This window comes from Sarcophilus harrisii, chromosome 3 (assembly GCF_902635505.1).
Source record: "Sarcophilus harrisii chromosome 3, mSarHar1.11, whole genome shotgun sequence".
Lineage (NCBI taxonomy): Eukaryota > Metazoa > Chordata > Mammalia > Dasyuromorphia > Dasyuridae > Sarcophilus > Sarcophilus harrisii.
In genome coordinates, this window is record NC_045428.1 from 2,450,170 (window position 1) to 2,468,128 (window position 17,959).

The 17,959-nt window shown below is 54.5% G+C and overlaps 1 protein-coding gene across 3 annotated transcripts in view; it reads left to right on the forward strand.

Moving 5' to 3' along the window:
• Positions 1 to 14,578, forward strand: part of LOC100925698 (very long-chain specific acyl-CoA dehydrogenase, mitochondrial) — a 31,202-nt gene extending 16,624 nt beyond the window's left edge. For 2 of the 3 annotated variants that reach the window (XM_031963584.1, XM_031963586.1), the window contains 9 exons: positions 2,845 to 2,931; positions 3,669 to 3,731; positions 5,161 to 5,262; positions 5,920 to 6,017; positions 7,889 to 7,961; positions 8,990 to 9,062; positions 9,624 to 9,696; positions 13,394 to 13,469; positions 14,334 to 14,578. In XM_031963584.1, the coding sequence (XP_031819444.1) occupies positions 2,845 to 2,931; positions 3,669 to 3,731; positions 5,161 to 5,262; positions 5,920 to 6,017; positions 7,889 to 7,961; positions 8,990 to 9,062; positions 9,624 to 9,696; positions 13,394 to 13,469; positions 14,334 to 14,471 (783 nt within the window). In that variant the 3' untranslated portion in view covers positions 14,472 to 14,578. The remainder of the gene's footprint in view (positions 1 to 2,844; positions 2,932 to 3,668; positions 3,732 to 5,160; positions 5,263 to 5,919; positions 6,018 to 7,888; positions 7,962 to 8,989; positions 9,063 to 9,623; positions 9,697 to 13,393; positions 13,470 to 14,333) is intronic. The other variant, XM_031963585.1, reaches the window with a different exon arrangement.
• The last annotated feature ends 3,381 nt before the right edge of the window (positions 14,579 to 17,959 follow it).

Sequence of the window (17,959 nt, forward strand, 5' to 3'; positions counted from 1 at the left end):
CCGCCGAGAGGCGGGGCCGGCGGGGGAGGGGGCCGGGGCGGGGCCAGAGGGGGAGGGGACTGCAGGGGGATGGGCGGGGTCAGCAGGGGAGAGGGGGCGGGGGGGGGGCAGCCCAGAGCGGGAGGAGGTGCCCGGGGGGGCTGCTTCCAGCGCAGTTTCCTGGAGGAGGCGACACTGGGGGGGCTGAAGCAGGGCCGGATCTGTTGGTAGAGATTGTGCAGGAGGGAGGGGGGAGGGAGAGAAGACAGCGGAAGAGCCAGGCGGGGAGAGAAGGGGCCAGAAGGACCGGCCCCCACGTGTCCGCAGGACCGGCCCCCACGTGCCCAAGCTCCCTCCGCGCCCTCTAAAGGACTCGGAAGGAGGGGAAAGGGCGAAGGGCGCCCCAGTTTTCAGAACAGCAAGTCCCGGGCCCTGTGGTCAGGGAGGACGTGGCTAAGCTAAGGATGCCCGGAGGCGGTGGCCACGATGGGGAAGGGCCCGCCCCTGTGGCCGGGATGGGCCTGGGATTGATGCCACCGAGGAGGAAAGGCTCCCAGCACCGGACGCCCACACCTGAAGGACTGCCCGGCCAGGATGGCCTCAGAGGCCCCGAGGCGCCCCCTCCGGCCCATCAGATAACAAAGGCCGCAGCTCTTGGCCTGCCCCGGGAGCCAGGCTGCAGGGGCCCTGATGGTGGCCCTGATGGTGGCCCTGATGGTGGCCCTGATGGTGGCCCTGATGGTGGCCCTGATCCTGGCCCTGATCCTGGCCCTGATGGTGGCCCTGATCCTGGCCCTGATCCTGGCCCTGATCCTGGCCCTGATGGTGGCCCTGATCGTGGCCCTGATCCTGGCCCTGATGGTGGCCCTGATGGTGGCCCTGATGGTGGCCCTGATGGTGGCCCTGATGGTGGCCCTGATCCTGGCCCTGATGGTGGCCCTGATCCTGGCCCTGATCCTGGCCCTGATCCTGGCCCTGATCCTGGCCCTGATCCTGGCCCTGATGGTGGCCCTGATCGTGGCCCTGATCCTGGCCCTGATCCTGGCCCTGATCCTGGCCCTGATGGTGGCCCTGATGGTGGCCCTGATCCTGGCCCTGATGGTGGCCCTGATCGTGGCCCTGATCCTGGCCCTGATCCTGGCCCTGATCCTGGCCCTGATCCTGGCCCTGATCCTGGCCCTGATCCTGGCCCTGATCCTGGCACTGATGGTGGCCCTGATGGTGGCCCTGATCCTAGCCCTGATCCTGGCCCTGATTGTGGCCCTGATCCTGGCCCTGATCCTGGCCCTGATCCTGGCCAGCGGAACATCGCATGAGGATGCGGAGCCTGGGGCAGGGGCTCTATCCTCCTCTTCCCTCTGGCCTCCGTTATTCCATCCCCAGTTCACAAGCAACATCTGGTCAGGAAAGGCTCCTTCCAACGAGTTAGGATTCGCAGCTGTCGGAGAACTAGCCGCCCCTGAACGGTGCCGTCCCCTTTAACCTTACCGGCTTTCTGGGTTTCACACTTAGGCGCCATCCTTAACGTTGACCGGAGATGTGGGGAGACTGGGAGCCCTGCAAGCCTAGGTGTCCGGCAGGAAGGGCAGCCCTGGAGGTGTTGCCAGGGGGCGTGGCCGCAAGGGCTCTGCCCTCCTCAGCCTACCCGGCCTGAGCTGTACAGCAGATCTCAGCAGCCAGGGGCTGAGGCCACCGGGCTGGGGCCCATCAAAGAGGAGCAGCGAGAAGCTAGGAGGCTGCCGAGAGAAGCCATTGCTCAGAAGCCTCCGTGGGGGCTCTGCTTCCCCTCTCCCTCTCATTTCCCTTTGTGGAGATGCTCTGTGCCCTCCAAACCTCCTGAGGAGCGTGGGGGTCCTGGTGCCGGCCTTCTGGGAGCGCCTCCTCTGGCTACATCTGCCTCTGCTTCCCCTCTTTGCTTTATGTGTTTCTCTTTCTGGCTCTACTTTCCATCTCTCCCTTCTCCCAACCACCTCTCTGTCTCTCTCTCTCTTTCTCTGTGTCTTCTATATCCTTATCTCCCTTTCCCATGTCTCTGGCTCTCTCTTTTTCCCCTTCCTTCTCATTCTCCCTTCCTTAATTGATTTTAAGTTGAAATACATGAGATTATAAAGAAATGATGGACTTGCTGCAAATCAAAGCACAGGCTCTTTTTTCTTTTCTTTCTTCTCTCTTTCTTTTTTTTTTCTTTGTCTTTTTTGGGGGAAATGACTAATGTGGGAGTTGTATATGACTATGGTTTTATAGTGGATTCTGTTTTTCTTGTCTTCACAGTGAATAGGGAAGTTGAGGAAACAACAGTTGGAACTGAATACAAAATTTAAAAAGTGAATTGATTACATATCATGCTCATCCAATACTGTTTTATATTTCATTTCCTCAGCTTGGAAATCAGATGGAGAATACTGGCTTTCTATTTGTGTGGCTTCTCCATGTTTTTCTCTTTTTAAAAAGTTCCTCAAGTCTTGTCCTAGAACTTCCCACAGGTGTCATACTCGGGGAGAAGTAAAGCCCTGGGGACACTCCTGTATATGCAGGACATCCTGTGAAGGAGGGGCACCTTGTCCTGCTTGGCCCCAGCTTGAGGGGAGACACGGATAGGCAGATGTGGGCTCCAGAGAAGGGGATGCTCTGTCGTCCCAAGAGGAGGGGCCTCCCTCCCGAGGCTAAGGGCCTCCCCCTACCCCTGGGAGAAGCTCTTCCTCTGGGCATCGTGAACAGGAGGATTCTCCTTGGGTTTGGACCGCACCGCCGCTCCGAGCGCCCGGCCAGCTCACAGGCTGGCACTGGGAGGCTCAGTTGGCGCTCGGCCATCCGCCAGGCGGCCCCTTGGCGACATTCTGAGGCAAACGCTCTCTCCTCCTGCAGTCGATGGCCTACATGATCAGCGGGAACATGGACATGGACGTCTCCGAGTTCCATCTGGAAGCGGCCATCAGCAAGATTTTTGCTTCTGTGAGTACGTCTGCTTGTGATGTCACCGTGCCGGGCCTCCAGCTCTGTGGGGGTTGTGGGGGCCACGAGGGGGCATGGTGCCCCCCACTGTCCACTGGGGGCCAGCCTACATGCCGAGCGCCCAAGGGCGAGTGGGGCCTGGCTCCTTAGGGAGCGTCCAAGCCCGAGCGGCGGCAGATCAGGGCCTGGGAGGGAGCTCCCGCTGGGCTAATCTGGACTGCCAGGGGAGACGCAGGAAAAACACCTTGTTGTAACATCTCAGGCCAATGGGTCAAAGGGAGGCTGGGAGGAAGGGATCCCCCACTCAAGGGAAAGCTCTTATCTCTCACAAGGGCAGCTGGATATCCAGGAAGCCCGAGGACCTCAGTTCCAATCCTGGATCTGCCTCTGATTGCCCATATGGCCTTGAGCAAATAATTTCATTTCCTCCTGTCTCGTGTTCTTCATTCAAAAGATGGTGTTTAAGGGCCCACCTGGTGCTTAAGGGCCGCCTGCCCCTCTGTCCTGGTCCATAGACTGAGGGATGAGGCCTCCCGGCCCCTACCCAGACAGCATGGCTGGTGGGGGCCCGGCCAGCGGCTTTCTCTAAAAGGGCTGGGCTGGAAGCGAGTCGGGGCTTAGCAGCGTCACGGGCCGGAGCCCAGGGTGCAGGGCTGGGCCTGGGAAAGGGCTGGGGCTTCCTGCCACCTTAGCAGCAGAGGGGACCTGACGGCAAGCTGATTTCTGGTTTTGCCAAGGAGGCAGCCTGGGAAGTGACTGATGAGTGCATTCAGATCCTCGGAGGAATCGGCTACATGAAGGTAAAGCTTGCCAGCAGAGCCCGTGGCCACGGAGCAGGCTTCCCTTGGTTTGCCATTCACACACTCGTGCTCACACATGCGCACCCTTGTACAGACACATTCACACACTCATGTACACATGCATACAGTGCATACATGCATACACTTGTGCACACTCATGCACATATGCATACTCATTCACACACTCGTGCACACTCATGCACATGCTTGCACACACACACACACACACACACACACACACGCCCACAGAGCCACATTTCAATCCGCTGTCCCTCTCTGCTCACCAGCCCTCACGAGACAAGCGTCAGACACACCCCTGTTAGGGGCTGTATACTTGCTAGTGTGCCGTGTGCACAAGGTGACATCATGGAACCTTCAAGGCGAGCCCCCTCCAAGGGCGGCACTGGGGACAGTGGGCCCAGTGGGGCTGGGCTGGGAAGCTGGAGACCTCCAAGGCCCTGGGTGCAGCCAGCCCTGAGCAGAGCAGGCTCAGGGGAGCAGGAGCCCCCCCCCCCCCCCCGGCTTTGTCCTGCTTGGCCCCCAAGGGCAGACCCGGGGGGGGGGGAGTTGCAATAAAGAAAAAACACTCCCAATGACAGCCCTAGGAAAGGGGTTCCCTTTCCTTTGGGAGGGTCCCCCTGCTGCTTCCAGAGGGTCCCTGGTGGCAGTTATGGAGGGATGGCTTGTTCCTGGATCAAATTTGGGGGTCTCTGGAGCCCCTTCTAGCTAGGAGACACAGGGATAATAAAGTACAAATAATCAAGACTCCTCAGAGCTTCCCAGCAGGCTTGGGATGGAGGGAGGCTGCCCTGGCTGGGAGCCATGCAGATGGGGGAAGGGGGGATTCAAGCTTCCAAAAAGGGAGGACCGGGTGGGGGCCCAGATACCCCACGTCTGGGTGAGAAGGAATTGGGTCTGCTGGAAGCAGAGAAGGCCCAAAAGGAGGCAAACCTGGGGATCCTTGGGAAGGGGGAGTTCCCAAGGCAAAGCAAGGCCCGGCCCCGAGCCAGTAAGCTCTTCAGCCCCCACCCCGGCACCCTGGGAAGCTGTCCCAGTCTGATTCCCAGCTGGGATGAGGAGAGGCCAGAGCCCTGGGGAGCAGGGAAGGGACTGCTGGGCTCCCGGCCTGAAGCTCGCTGCCCAGAGCAACCTCCCAGCCTCCCCCAGGATCCTGCTGCTGCTTCCTGGAGCACGGGAACTGGGAAATGGAGGCTCGGGGAGCGGAGGGACTGGGGCCCAGAGCTCCAGCAGGATCCAGGGAACAACCAGTGCTCAGGCTAGGGGGGACGAGGCCTGGCCCAGGGAACCCCCCTCCCCACCCGCCTCTTCCTGACTCGGTTAGCCCCCCTGCCAGCTCTCCCGGGACCCTGCAGACAGAGGGGGCTCAGCCAGGCAGGGCGCTCCTCCCAGACGCTCTTTCTTCCCTCAGAAAGCCGGACTGGAGCGGATCATGAGGGATCTGCGGATCTTCCGCATTCTTGAGGGTACCAATGACATCCTCCGGATCTTTGTAGCTTTGGCAGGTCTGCAGGTAACTGGGCTCGGGGCCCGCCCCTTTCATCCGGGTGCAAAACCCTTAAGGTGAACACCCCTCCCTGAAAAGCTCTTGGGGTGAATGCCCCTCCCTCTCCCTTGCAAAACTCCTGGCGGGGAATGTCCCTTCTCCACAGATCAGGGCCGGTTCTGGAGCCGGTTCTTATGCCCTGAGGTCAATGACCCACCTGGTGTCACCAGCAGGAGGTCATGGCCCCAGGGCCAGAGCCTGCCATTCCTCGGGGCTGCTGGGAGGTGCCAGGGCACAGCTTGTTCTCCCCTGCGGGGCCCTGGACCCCCTGGGCTTGTAATGCCCGGGCCTGTCACGTGCAATGGGCACAGACAGCTCCCCGAGCTGCTGCAGCTCCCACTTCTATAGAAACACAAAAGGATTATTATCAGCCATTCACTTAAACTCCAGCAGCATGGATGAAGCACCTACTGTGTGCTAGCTTTGGGCTGAGGAACCCCAGCCCTTCCTAGAGTGTCCAAGTGAATCTGCTGAAAATGTCTGCCCCAAAGCCCCAATCAGGGGGCACCTGTATCAGGGGGCACCTGTAGGCCCCACTGTGTGCCAGGCACAGGGCAGGAAAGATGGCCGGAGGCTGCATTCAGAGAGTTTGATCTCCCGCCCTGTTTTCATTACATACATTAGCACGCGGGGTCCCAACTGCAGGAGCTTCAGCACACCTTGGAAGACCCGTTGAACAACACTGCCATCCTTTTCACTGAACTTGGCCTCAGAGCAAAGCGGTGAGCCTGGAGGGGCTGGCACTGGTTGCCTGGCAGAGCTGGCACTGATTGCCTGGTGGAGATGGCACTGATTGCCTGGCAGGATTGGCACTGGTTGCCAGGCGGGGCTGGCACTGGTTGCCTGGAAGAGCTGGTGCTGTTTTGCTGCTGTCCCTCCCCCCACTCCCACACTCCTGGCATCTGAGTCTGGCAGGGAAGGGCAAGGAGCCCCCCTCAGGCTTTCAGGGATCAGAGTCCACGTGGCAGATCCTGCCAGCCGAGGGCAGAGATGAGAGAAAATGGCCTGTCTCTGCTTAGGAAGGGCATTAGGCCTCTTAACTCATGTTCTATAGGACAGGAAATGTTACTCAAGCACTTTAAAAACTGGTCCTCCTGGGTGGCTGCCATCTGCTCAGAGGGTCATTCCGTACCGTTAAGAATTGCCAGACCTGGGGCAGCGAGGGGGCGCAGTGGACAGAGGACCAGCCCTGAAGTCAGGAAGGACCCGAGTTCAAATCTGGTCTCAGACACTTAACACTGTGTGACCCTGAGCAAATCACTTAATCCCAATTACCCAGAGAAAAAAAATTACCCGATGGGGGAAGGCAAAAGAAATGTATCCAGAGTCCTGCCTGTGCACGGCTCCCAATCCAGTGAAAGATTTGCTCCAATTCATGCAACGTTTCTGAAGCCCCGACTATGTTCAATGTGTACCTGTCATTCACACTTTTGCACTCCCAGAGTCTCCCGTCTTGTCAGACAACTGCAGTAGAAGTTTTGCATCCGAGAGATTTGTAGCATCTGCCTCGGGATAACGGGCAGGAATCAGCACAGTTCCGGAACAGATTACCCAAGCCTTTCCATTTAAAAAACTATTATGATAACTATAATTAGTGATAACTAGTGATAACTAATCTCCACTTAGTAATAAAATAAAATAATGAACAATTTATAAGATTTAGAAACATGTAAACCCCTTTTTAGCTAAACTTCCACTAAAAATTAGTTCTTAATATAACTCTGATTTTCCATATTTTGCTTCAAGAAGAAGCTTGGTGTTTGTTTCATCCAAGTTGGGGTGCAGTCCCCCCGACTGTGGACAGGGTTGTGGTTCGGGCCCTTTAAAGAGCAATGGGTCGTATGTCACCAACTCTAGTGGAGGGTGCACAGCTTCCTCATGCCCAGCAAGGAGTCTTTAAAGAATGGGAGCACTCCTTTCTCCATTCTTCCCTTTCACAGCAGAATACCAAGGAAAACTCATGGTTCCAGGTCTCTAGTATGGATTTGTCCTATCTTCTGGGCCCTGGGCTTCGTCCTCTGGGTCTCGCCCCCATCACAGCTCTGTCTCATTATCACAGGCGGTCCCAGGAAGAGACCTATTTGTTTTTATTAACTTATTTTAAATAATAGATTTTTTATTTTCAAAATCCCCACAAAGATAGTTTTCTACATTCACCCTGGCGTAGCCTTGTGTTCCAAATGTTCTCCCTCCCCACTTTCCCCTCCCCTAGATCGCAAGTAATCCAATAGATCTTCAACACGTGCAGTTCTTCTATATATATTCCCACAATTCCTTTGCTGTACAAGAAAAATCAGATCAAAAGGGAAAAAAAATTGAGAAAGAAGAAAAAAAGCAGGCAAACCACCACAAAAAAGGTGAAAATCACCCTTTCCAGTCCAGTTTGGGTCAGTTCAGGCCTTATTTTGACCCTCAAGAGCGGGTCCTTTGGAAACCCCCAGGCCTGAGGTGAGACATTAGGAAGCTGCTCCGCTATAGGAGTTCCCGAGAGCTGAGTTGCTCCTGAGAAGCTTCAGGGCCGGCCTTAACTTATTTGGATGATCTGTGACAAGAGCCCGTCCCAGCTGATTTAACTCTTGGTCATTTCTTCCAGCATCATAGGGATACCAACGGGCATTTCTCTGGACGGCGTGGTCAGTGGGCACCTGGTAGACACCGCGAGCCTGGTAAAGTTTTCTTTCACCTCGAGGTAGCTTCTGAACAAGATTAGGACCTTCCCACACAGACTAGGAAAGCCTGGGGGACTCCCCTGCTGATCGGAGGCTACCTCAGCTGCATCTCCCCTTCCTGCCCCCAAATCTATCATGAATGGGAAAGCAAAGTCGTTCCCTGAGCCCTTCTAAGCTTTCCCCATGCCGCAGCTGGGGGGTGTCAAGAGCCAGGACCACCCCCTCTAAAACACAGTCCCCTTATTTGGCTTTTCTCCAATCCATTCTCTCCAACATCCACGTTCACATTTTGGAGGCCGTCCCCGGGGTCTTGGCAGGAGTTTTCCTCAGAGGAGGAGAGGGCTGGGCCAGGCCGGACGGTGTCGCCTCAGTAACCCCTCAGGGCTGGGTCACTTATCCAGGGTCACGAGGTTCCCACCCAAAGCCAACTCAGTGTTTCCTCAGAGCCGATGGCCATTCCTCGGTTTCCACCACACTCTGTGCTGGACTGTTTTCCTTATGCCGTCCATGCTTTAATTTGCATTTTATTGTGTTTAAGTGAGCAGGACCTCTCTGCTCTTGGGCTCCTGTGATACGTGGAGCACAAAGACAGACCTGGGAGAATGAACCATGAAGTCTTGCCCTTTGCACTTCCCCGAGCTCACTGGGAAGCCAGTGGCAGTGTGGGTGGTGCCCTGGGTCACCAAGCTCTCTGGATTCTCATCACGGATTGTGTAGGGAACCGGAAACATTTACTGAGGAGCTGCCTGGGAAGGTGGGCAGGACTCCCAGGAGAGCCAATGTGGATGGTGCCCCTAGGATGCCAAGGCAGACAATGTCTCAGGAAGACAAAGGTGGCCGGCGACCCTCTAGTAGGGCCAGAGAGGCCTGAGGTAGCTGGGGCCCCTGGAGTGCCCCAGGAGGCTGAGCTGTTCAGGGGCCTTGATGGTCCCTACTGGTCCTGGGAGAAAGCTGCCCCTTGGTGGCAGTCGTCGTCATAAGGAAGTGGGTGGGCTGGGACACTTCTCTCCTTTCCTCCCGTGCAGGTGACAAAGTGTGTGGACCTGCTCTCCGAGGTTGTGGAGCATCTGCTTTTAAAATTTGGCACCGAAATCATCCGTACGTCCCCTCGAATTTGCCCCCTGCATTTCTAACCCTTGTCGGGGCCTGCCCGGGCTCTGGAAAGCCTTGAAACTCCAGGAAAACCATTTTTGAAACAAAAAGAGGAAAATAATCTTTGTGTCGACCTCATAAAATGTTTGCTGCCCCTTCTCAGCATCCTTTGGGTGCCAGGGCAGTGGGGGCCCTTCCCAGCTTTTCAGACCTGCAGGGGTGGCGAGGAAAAGAAGAAAGGAGGGGAAGTGGGAGGAGGAGGGGGGAGGGGTGAAATGAGGGAAGAAAAGGGAGGAAGAGAGGGAGAGGGAGAAAAGGAAAAGGAGGAGAGAAGAGGGAGGGAGGGAACGAGGAAGAGGGAGAGAGAGGGAGAAGAGAATAAGGAGGGGAGGAGAGAGGGACAGATGGAGAGGGAGAAGAGAATGAGGGGAGAAGAGGGAAGAGGCAAGAAGAGGGAGGGAGCAGAGAAGGAAGAGGGATAAAGAGAGGGAAAAGAGGAGGGAGAGGTGGGGGCTGGGCCCACTTTCCCCTCAGCGACCCACCGAAGCCCACCTTGTTCCTTTCCAGACCAGCAGTTTCACCTGCAGAGAATAGCGGACACCGCCATCGACATCTACTCCATGGGGGTCGTGCTTTCCAGGTACTGGGAGGGGGAAGCAGAGACCAGCTCCTGAGCATCTACTGGGGCGGGGGTGGGGGTGGGGTGGGGAGGCTCATGTGCACATATATGTTCACGAGCAGACACGTGTACCTGTGAGCACGCACGTGTACCTTCCACAGGCAACATGTGCGTGCTGCTGCTTCTCCCTGCCTCTGCACACACACGTGCCATTGCACGCATGTACACACACACAGACCGCACACACGTGTGAGAGCGTGGAAGGGACGCGCAGGAGGAGTCCTGGGGCTCCCCTCATTATCCCCCTTTGCTGAGTGTTTTTCACAGATTCCTTCTTTGGGGGGGCGGCCATAGCAGGCTGAGGGCAGGGGGCCCCCGGAGTCAGGGGCCCCGCCCTGCCAGCTGGGCCGTGATCACGGCCGTGCCCGTTGCCAGACCCTTCGCCGTCATGACCTCTCCCCCCGGGCCATGGCTTCAGGCCCGGGACCTGCAGCTCGGGAGCCTGGGTTTCAGGGGAGCACCAGCGGCCAGACTAAATGGGAAGTCCCGTCGGGCTGGAGAGCACCGGGGGGCTTTGTGGCAAGGGCGGCCGGGCAGAAGCTTGTGAGGAGTGGGGATGGGGAGGGAGGGCGTCACAAGCGCGCGGCCCCGCTGAGGCAAGCGCGTGGAGGTGGGAGATGGGACGCTGCACCCAGAAAGGGCTGGGAGGGAGTGCGAGGCCACCAGCCAGAAGGAGGCCGCAGCACAGGGCCAGTGTTCATCCTGCAGGAAATGGGGGGCCACCACCCCAGGGGGATGACCCGTCACAGCCGGGCTGTAGGAGGCTGGGAGTGGGGAGAGGCCGGAGGCAGAGGACCCGCTGAGAGGCTGGTGCTGTTGTCCAGGAGAGAGGCGGAGGGCCTGGATTGGGGGTCAGAACAACCTCGTTTCTGTTGAAGACAAGTTTTTAAACTGGATATTTGTGACCAGACCAGCAACTGGAGAGGATCCAGATGTGGAGCTTTCCTAGTTCTTAGCAAAATGTGACATGGTGTATCTCATGCAATTCTTGTGGGAAAGCGGGAGGGTCTGTCTGCTGGGGGCCTCACGAGGGGTGGGCCGACCGAACCGAAGGACTAGCGACCGCTGACACTTTCAGACCAACGGCGGGCGGTGTCCGGGGACAAGCCCCAGGGATCCGTGTGTGGCCCTGTTCTGTAGCGGTTCCTTGGTGATCCGGCTTAGGGCTCAGGGGCCGCGTTCATCCCCTTAACAGATGTTCATCCCCTCAGCTGGCCCAGGTGGGCCAGCTGACAGTGGGGTCTGTGGGCCTGCTTCCCAGATAACCACATTTCCCAGCTTTCCCTTGTGGTCACAGGTACTTTTTGCACTTTGTTATCAGAAAGGGTCCATAGGACAAGAGCTCCGGGACACCCCGATGCTCAGAGCCCCCCAGTGCTCAGAGCCCCCCAGTGCTCACAGCCCCCCAGTGTTCACAGCCCCCCAGTGCTCAGAACCCCTTCACTTTACAGAAGTCAGGACTCCGAGATGTTGCCAGGCCAGGGCCTGAATCAAACCAGATACTAAGGAGGGACACGTGGAAATGCTGTGCTGGGCCCACAAGTCGGAGGTGGAGAATGTGGCCCGACACATTCTCCACCTGTGGCCCGACAGCACCATTCATCAGCAAAAGGAGGATTCTGGTGATCCGGAACCCGTCAGGATGAAGAATGCCACGGCCGCCACCAACCTGGGAGGGCCACGTTCCGGCCCCAAAGGGAGGGAGCCAGCAGAAAGCCGGAGGGGATCCTGAGGAGAGCGGCTGGCTGGGGACCCTCGATCTCTGAGCATTGGCTGAAGGAAGGGGCAGCAGCCAGCCTGGAGGGGACCCCAGCAGGGACTTTCTTCCAGAATGGGAAGGACGGTCACATGGAAAAGGAGCACTAGAAGCAATGGGTGGAAATCACCCGGAGCAGTGAGCTTCCCGGCGCTAGAGGCCCCTGAGCAGAAGCCACAGTGCCCTGTACAGGCAATTCCCCCCAGCATTGGCTGGACTAGACATATTTTATGTCTATGATTCTCCCAAACCATGGACAGAAAGGTCAAGCGGAGACCAGAGGCTAAAGCGGAGACCAGAGGCTGAAGCCGAGGCTGGCGTTCTCTGCCTTGTACCTCACCTGAAAATGGGGTCACGGCCTCCCTCCGAGTTCCCAGCAGAGCCAGGTCCAAGAGGACTAGGGAGCCAGAGATGACTGGGGTCCGACCCCCTGGCAAGCGGAGGAGGTTGGGAGAGTCCCCCAAGGCATCAAGCAATGGGCCTCCTTGGGGATCCTTCCCATAACAAACTACCCCCATTGAGAGCAGCAGAGCCTGCGGGGCCCTCAGGCACCATCTTTCAGCTTGAACAGGCTCTGGGCGACTGATGGCATATGGGGCAGAAGCAGCTGCACCAGTTTTATCTGAAAACCCAATTCCTGCTGTTGGAAATCTGACCCCCCCCCCAAACAATAATTTCCCTGGTGGGATTTAGAATTTTCTGAGGTATTCTGACCAACATAAAACCCAAATGAATGATGTAGAGAAGTTTCTCTCTCAGCACTAAATGAACTGGGAGAACCTCAAGGGAAGTTCTCTAAGAAGCTTTGGGGGGGATGTAGACAAGAACCCTCCAGGCCCGAAGGATGTGTGGAAGGGTGCCCAAGAGAGAGGCAGGAAGAGGGGGAGCCAAACTGCCCCCAGAAACTCTCGCTCTGAGAACGATCGTCACATTAGCTGTTTTTGGAGAGGGGCTGAGTTCAGTGTCTCAGGGCCAAACTCCTTCTCCAGCCTCCATCACCTTCATCAAGGAGAATGTGAACTCCTTGAGGCCTCCCTTTGTACCCAGGAAGCACCGGGGTGCTTTTTTATCCATCATATTCATCTGAGAACTTCCAGTCTCACCCTGGCCAGGGCTGAGCTGTCTTTGGTTCCTTTATCGGTGTGCACATCTCTGCCGTAGTCACAGAAGGCACGTTAGTGATCGGAGGCCTGAATTTCGCCACCACTGAGGACAATGGGTTCACTGAGTGGATGGGAGCTTCCTCCTCCATGTCTCTCCTGAGTTGTTGACTGGTATCCCACCTTCTGGTATGGAACCCTGTCATACTGAGTCAGCTTGAGCTTTAGGAGCCAGAGATGCGGTTATGGAAGGCTTGAATTTGTGCTTCCAAACAGCTTGCGTATGGCTGGTGCTGACGCACGAGAATTAGTGAGCAGAGTCGGAGCCTCAGTGAAAACATTCAAGGCTATCTGGGCTCCGAGGAGGGCTCCCGCATCATAGGATCGTCCATGACGACCAGCACTGCCTCCATGTAATTGTTCCACTCTCCGGCCTACCCCGCTCCATCTTCTCCATGAGAAGAACAGGAGCAGCACAGACTCTGTGGAAAAACTTGACTCGCAAACTGGTTAAGTTGCTCCTTTAACCCACCTTTCCTCCACCCACACTCAAGTCAGAAAAGCAGCTCTCCGTTAGGCTGGGCTGACACTCATTTTGATGGGCCACGATGGTTGGCAAGGGATACTGGGCTGTCCCAGCTCCGGGAGGGAAGCCTGAGGCAGCTCAGCAGTCTGGCCAAGGGGAAGGAGCTCTCCACTCCGTGGTCTGTGTGAAGAAGCCCAGGGGAGGCCCAGAAGGGTGGAGCCTCTTGGTGCAGAACCAGCCCTCCTAACTGGATCTCGGTCTCTCTGTTCCTTCCAGGGCAACCCATTCACTGAACCACAACCTCCCTTCTGCCATGCATGAGAAGCTGCTGTGTGAGACCTGGTGCTATACGGTAGGAGGGTTTCTCTTGCCCCAGTCCCACCCACTGTCCTTTTGTTTCTCCCTTCCTGGGATGGGCTTCAGGCTCCTCTGCAAAATAACCCAGGCTCCCGTGGTTCCAAAGGGCAGGCTTCAGCTGGGATGCAGCTCCTCTGGGAGCACCTCTGAGGTCCCTCCTGGGCGCTATGGTACTAAGGGATACAGTGACAAAAAGGAGAAGGTCCCTGTCTCAAAAGGCTTCCATCCAATCACAGGAAACAATGGTACACATAAAAGTATAGATGAATGTAAATGGACTCCAACCAAATACAAAGTAACTTAGGAGGAAATACAAAGTAACTTATAAGTCGGAAATATAAAGTAACTTGGAAGGAGGAAATACAAAGTAACTTAGGAGGAAATGAGGGCCAGAGGGAGAATCAAAATGGCAGCGTCTGAGCTGCATGGAAGACAGCACTCTGAGAGCAGTTGGGGGAGTGCTTAACAAAATACGGGAAAGTACCATGCACTAGAGGATGCACACTTGTGGCTTTCCAAGCAGACACATGGCTTACAGGGATTTGGCCGCACGGGGTGGGGGGGTGCCCTGGGATCTGTGGGGAGCAGACAGTTTAGCTGAGTCCTGGGATGGGGGGCATGTCCAGAGAGGCTGGAAATGTTGGTCCGGGATAAATTGGGTAGTTTTTTATAAACTGCTCTGAACCAGGTCAGAGTGTTCTACCAGGAGGGATTTAAATTTTGAGCGGGATACCTTCCCAAGGAGAAGTGGGTACGTGTGTGCAGACCCTTGTTTAGAGTGGCTTAATTAGCCGGTCGTGTAAGCATTCAGATGCTGTGCGCTGAGAGGATGGGGGGTGGGTCTCTTTCTGTCCTTTAGGCCTTCGAACGTGTTCGATGGAATCTGAAGGCAGTGAAAGCCTCAAGTTGGAACAACTACTACAAGAACATGAGGTCTATCTCTAATGAAGTGGTGAAAAATGGAGGAGTCGTATATTCTCGCCCTATGGGCTTCTGAAAAAAGGGTTCATCTCCTGGAAAGCATCAGGAGAGCCTGGCCCGACCCAAAGAGTGGTTTATTTATAGAGAAACTAGAAAAATAATAAAATTATAGTTTCTTACTTAGCTCATCGGCTGTTAGAAATTGAAGCTCAAAATGTGGACTGCTGTGCTCAAGTCTGGGGCTTTCTGGGTGTTCTGGCTCAACAAACCCCTGGCATTGGAAAGCCCTGTGGTGGGTGCTGACAAATGCCTTGGAGGAGCTGAAAACGATTCCCGCCTAAGCAGGGTTTCCTTTGTGAACATCAGAATCTGACTCGGAGCTGAATTTTCAAAAACAAAAGCTAGTCCTGAGCTCCCAGGCAAGCACGGGGCTGGCAAAGCACTCAATATAGGGCAGCTTCTATTTAACCCAACCCAAAATACAAAGGATTCAACGCCCAGAGTCCAGAACGCTCCTACCCATCTGATTGTCCCGCTAACACCAATAGTTTTCGTTGGTTAACAGAACTTGTCTTACTCTGAGGTTGAGGTCCCCCTAAAAAGGGAAAGAACTTGTGGTTGCTAGAGATTGTCAACCATCATTGAGCCTCATCTCTCAGGGATCTATGGAATTGCCCAGATTTCAAGTACTACCTTGATTGGAGTGCCCCCCCCCCCAATCATAAAGGAGAAAAACCCTTAGGCCCACTTGAAAGTCAGTCCCTCCCCATGACCTGCACAGTCGGTTCCAGTGAAGGACATGAGAGTTTGTCCCTCCTTGTCCCAGTGCTGCATTATGTTTCATCTTGGTTCCAATTTTCACTTAGTGTCTCTAGTCCAGAGCCTCCCCTTTCCTTCCTCCCAGACAGATAAGCTCCCAGTCGCTGCAGCCTCTCATCTATCTCTCCAGTCTTGGGCTCCTAAGAGTATGCTCGGGTGGCAGAGGTGTCATGGGGGCCATGAGAGGTGAGTCATTTGGGGCTGGCTCAGTCCCTGCTTCTGCCGCTGGGACTTCAGGCAGCGGGAGATGAGGCTCTGAATTTACCTCTGTCATTCACTACCTGGGAGGCCATAAGCACACGACATCATGAAGCTCCCTGAACCTGTTTCCTTATCTGAAAATAGATGAATTATCCTCTCAGGTCCTTCCAGCTCCATATCTGTACATGGCTACTCTGCCTCAGTTTCTTCATCTGTAAAGCAGAGGTGGGGCTCTTAGCACACATTTATATAATGCCTTCAAGTTTACAGAGATGATCTCTGCGGCTCCTCCTAGCTCCAGACCTATTGATCTCGGCCACACCTCTCTTGTCCTCAGTTTTCTTATCCGTAAAGTGGGGATGAGGTAGAGAAGACTAAATGGCCTCTCCGTCCCTTTCGGCTCTATCAATGTCCTCCCTATCAATGTATGATGGGACCAAGCCTCAAGTATCCCTCCTTTGCTGCTCTGAGACTGTGATCCGGAAGAGTTCGGCTCCTGCAGGCCCCTCTTACAGGATTCCAGAGACCACTGAGCCGTCTCTGGCTTCTTTTGTTCCAGGGCCAACAAAGAGCCCCACGTGGCTCTACCCTGAAAATAAAAGTGCCTTCTCCAGAGGCCGAGGGATGGAGGGGCCCCCACGGAAGCCGCTGAAGCCTTGTTTGTCCCTCCTGATCAGCAGGTTCTCTTTTGTCCAGGAGAACTGAGAGCTCTTTGAGGGCCCCCGAGGAGGCAGACACTGGAGCCCTGTGAGGGATGCGCCATGCCCGAGATGCCCCTGCACACTGAGCTATTCTCTGAGAAACCCAAGCCGTGGATGGTGGCAGGGGGACAGATTATGGGCTCAGTTTGAACAGAAAAATGAATTTCCAAAGGACAGATCATTCACTCAGTCCCTTCTGCATGGCAGGGAGGCCACTTCTGGACCTTCATGGGACTGGACCTCTACCTATGGCAGGCCTTTCTCCATTTGTTTCTTCATTCATTCAGCATTAACTCGGTGCAAGGCCCTGTGCAAGGCTACCACAAAATAATGAAAACTGCACAGATTGGGGGGGGGTGGTGATTCAAGGTCTTAAAAGTGCTTCCTTGTGTCTACCCTCTGTATTCTCCCTATTCTCTGGAGAAAAATAGTAAGACTCAACGAGACCGAGCGACTTTGCCCGTGGTCACACAACTACAAAGCAGAGGTAACACTAGAACCCAGTTCTCTTGACTCTCCTATCTCATGATTCCACGCACTTTAAGAGTGTTGAAAACTCTAAAGTCAGTAAACATTTATTAAGCCCCTACTACATGTCAGGTAATATTCTGAGAGGGATATAAAGAGAGCAAAAAGACAGTTCCTGCCCTCAAGAAGCTCCCAACCTAATGGAAAAGATAACATACACATAAATATATACAAAGCAAATTATGGTCAGGAAAAACAATTAAGAAATTGCTTATATAGAACAATATATAGAAAATATAGTTTTTCTATATATTGAAATATAGAAAATTTCTATATAGAAATTAGAAAATAGAGTTTTATTTATAGAATAAATAAATTCTATAAATTTATAGAATTTAAATTCTATAGAAAATAGAGTTTTAGTTGGAATTTAAAGGACGCAAAGGAGATCAGTATTTGGAGAGAAGAGGGGGGTATTCCAGGCATGGGGGCTGGCCAGAGAGAATATCCAGAGTCCAGAGATGGGAGGGTCTTGTGTGAGGAACAGCTTGGGGGTCCCTAGGTCAAAGAGGATATGGAAGAAGTGATCCTGGAGATCAGAGGGAACCCCTGAGTTTGTTAAGGGTAAGACTTAATTAGACCCGTGCTATAGGAAAAGCACCTTAGGAGCTGAATGAAGGCTGGATTGGAAGAGGGAGAGAGTTGGGTCAGGCAGCCCCATCCTCCCCAGTGCAACAATTCAGGCATGAGTCAATGAAAGTCTGCACCAGGTGGCTGCAGTCAGAGGGAGAGGAAGGGGCGGCTGGAGAGATGCTGCAAGAGCGAAACTTACATGAAATCAAGGGGAGCTGCTGCAGAGGGGAAACTGACAAGAAATGCTGCAGAGGAGAAACTGATAAGAAATGCTTCAGGGGGGAAACTGACAAGAAATGCTTCAGGGGGGAAACTGACAAGAAATGCTGCAGGGGGGAAACTGACAAGAAATGCTGCATGGGGGGAAACTGACAAGATATTGTTGCACAGGTGAAATTGATAGGCTTGGATCCAAAGGTTGAGCCATGTGAACCATTTTCATATTAGTCATTTCATACAAGAAGACTCCAAGAAAAAAATTAGAAAGAAAATGAAAAATAGCATGCTTCAATCTGGGTACAAACAACATCAGTTCTCTCTCTGGAGATGGTCAGCATTTTTCATCACAAGTCCTTTAGGATCATTTTAGATCATCCTATTGCTGAGAATAATTAAATCATTCACAGTTCACCATACAATGTTGCTGTGACTGTGTACAATATGCTCCTGGTTCTGCTCACTTCGCTTTGCATTAGTTCACGTTATGCCTTTCCAGGTTTTTCTGAAACTATTCTGTTTGTCA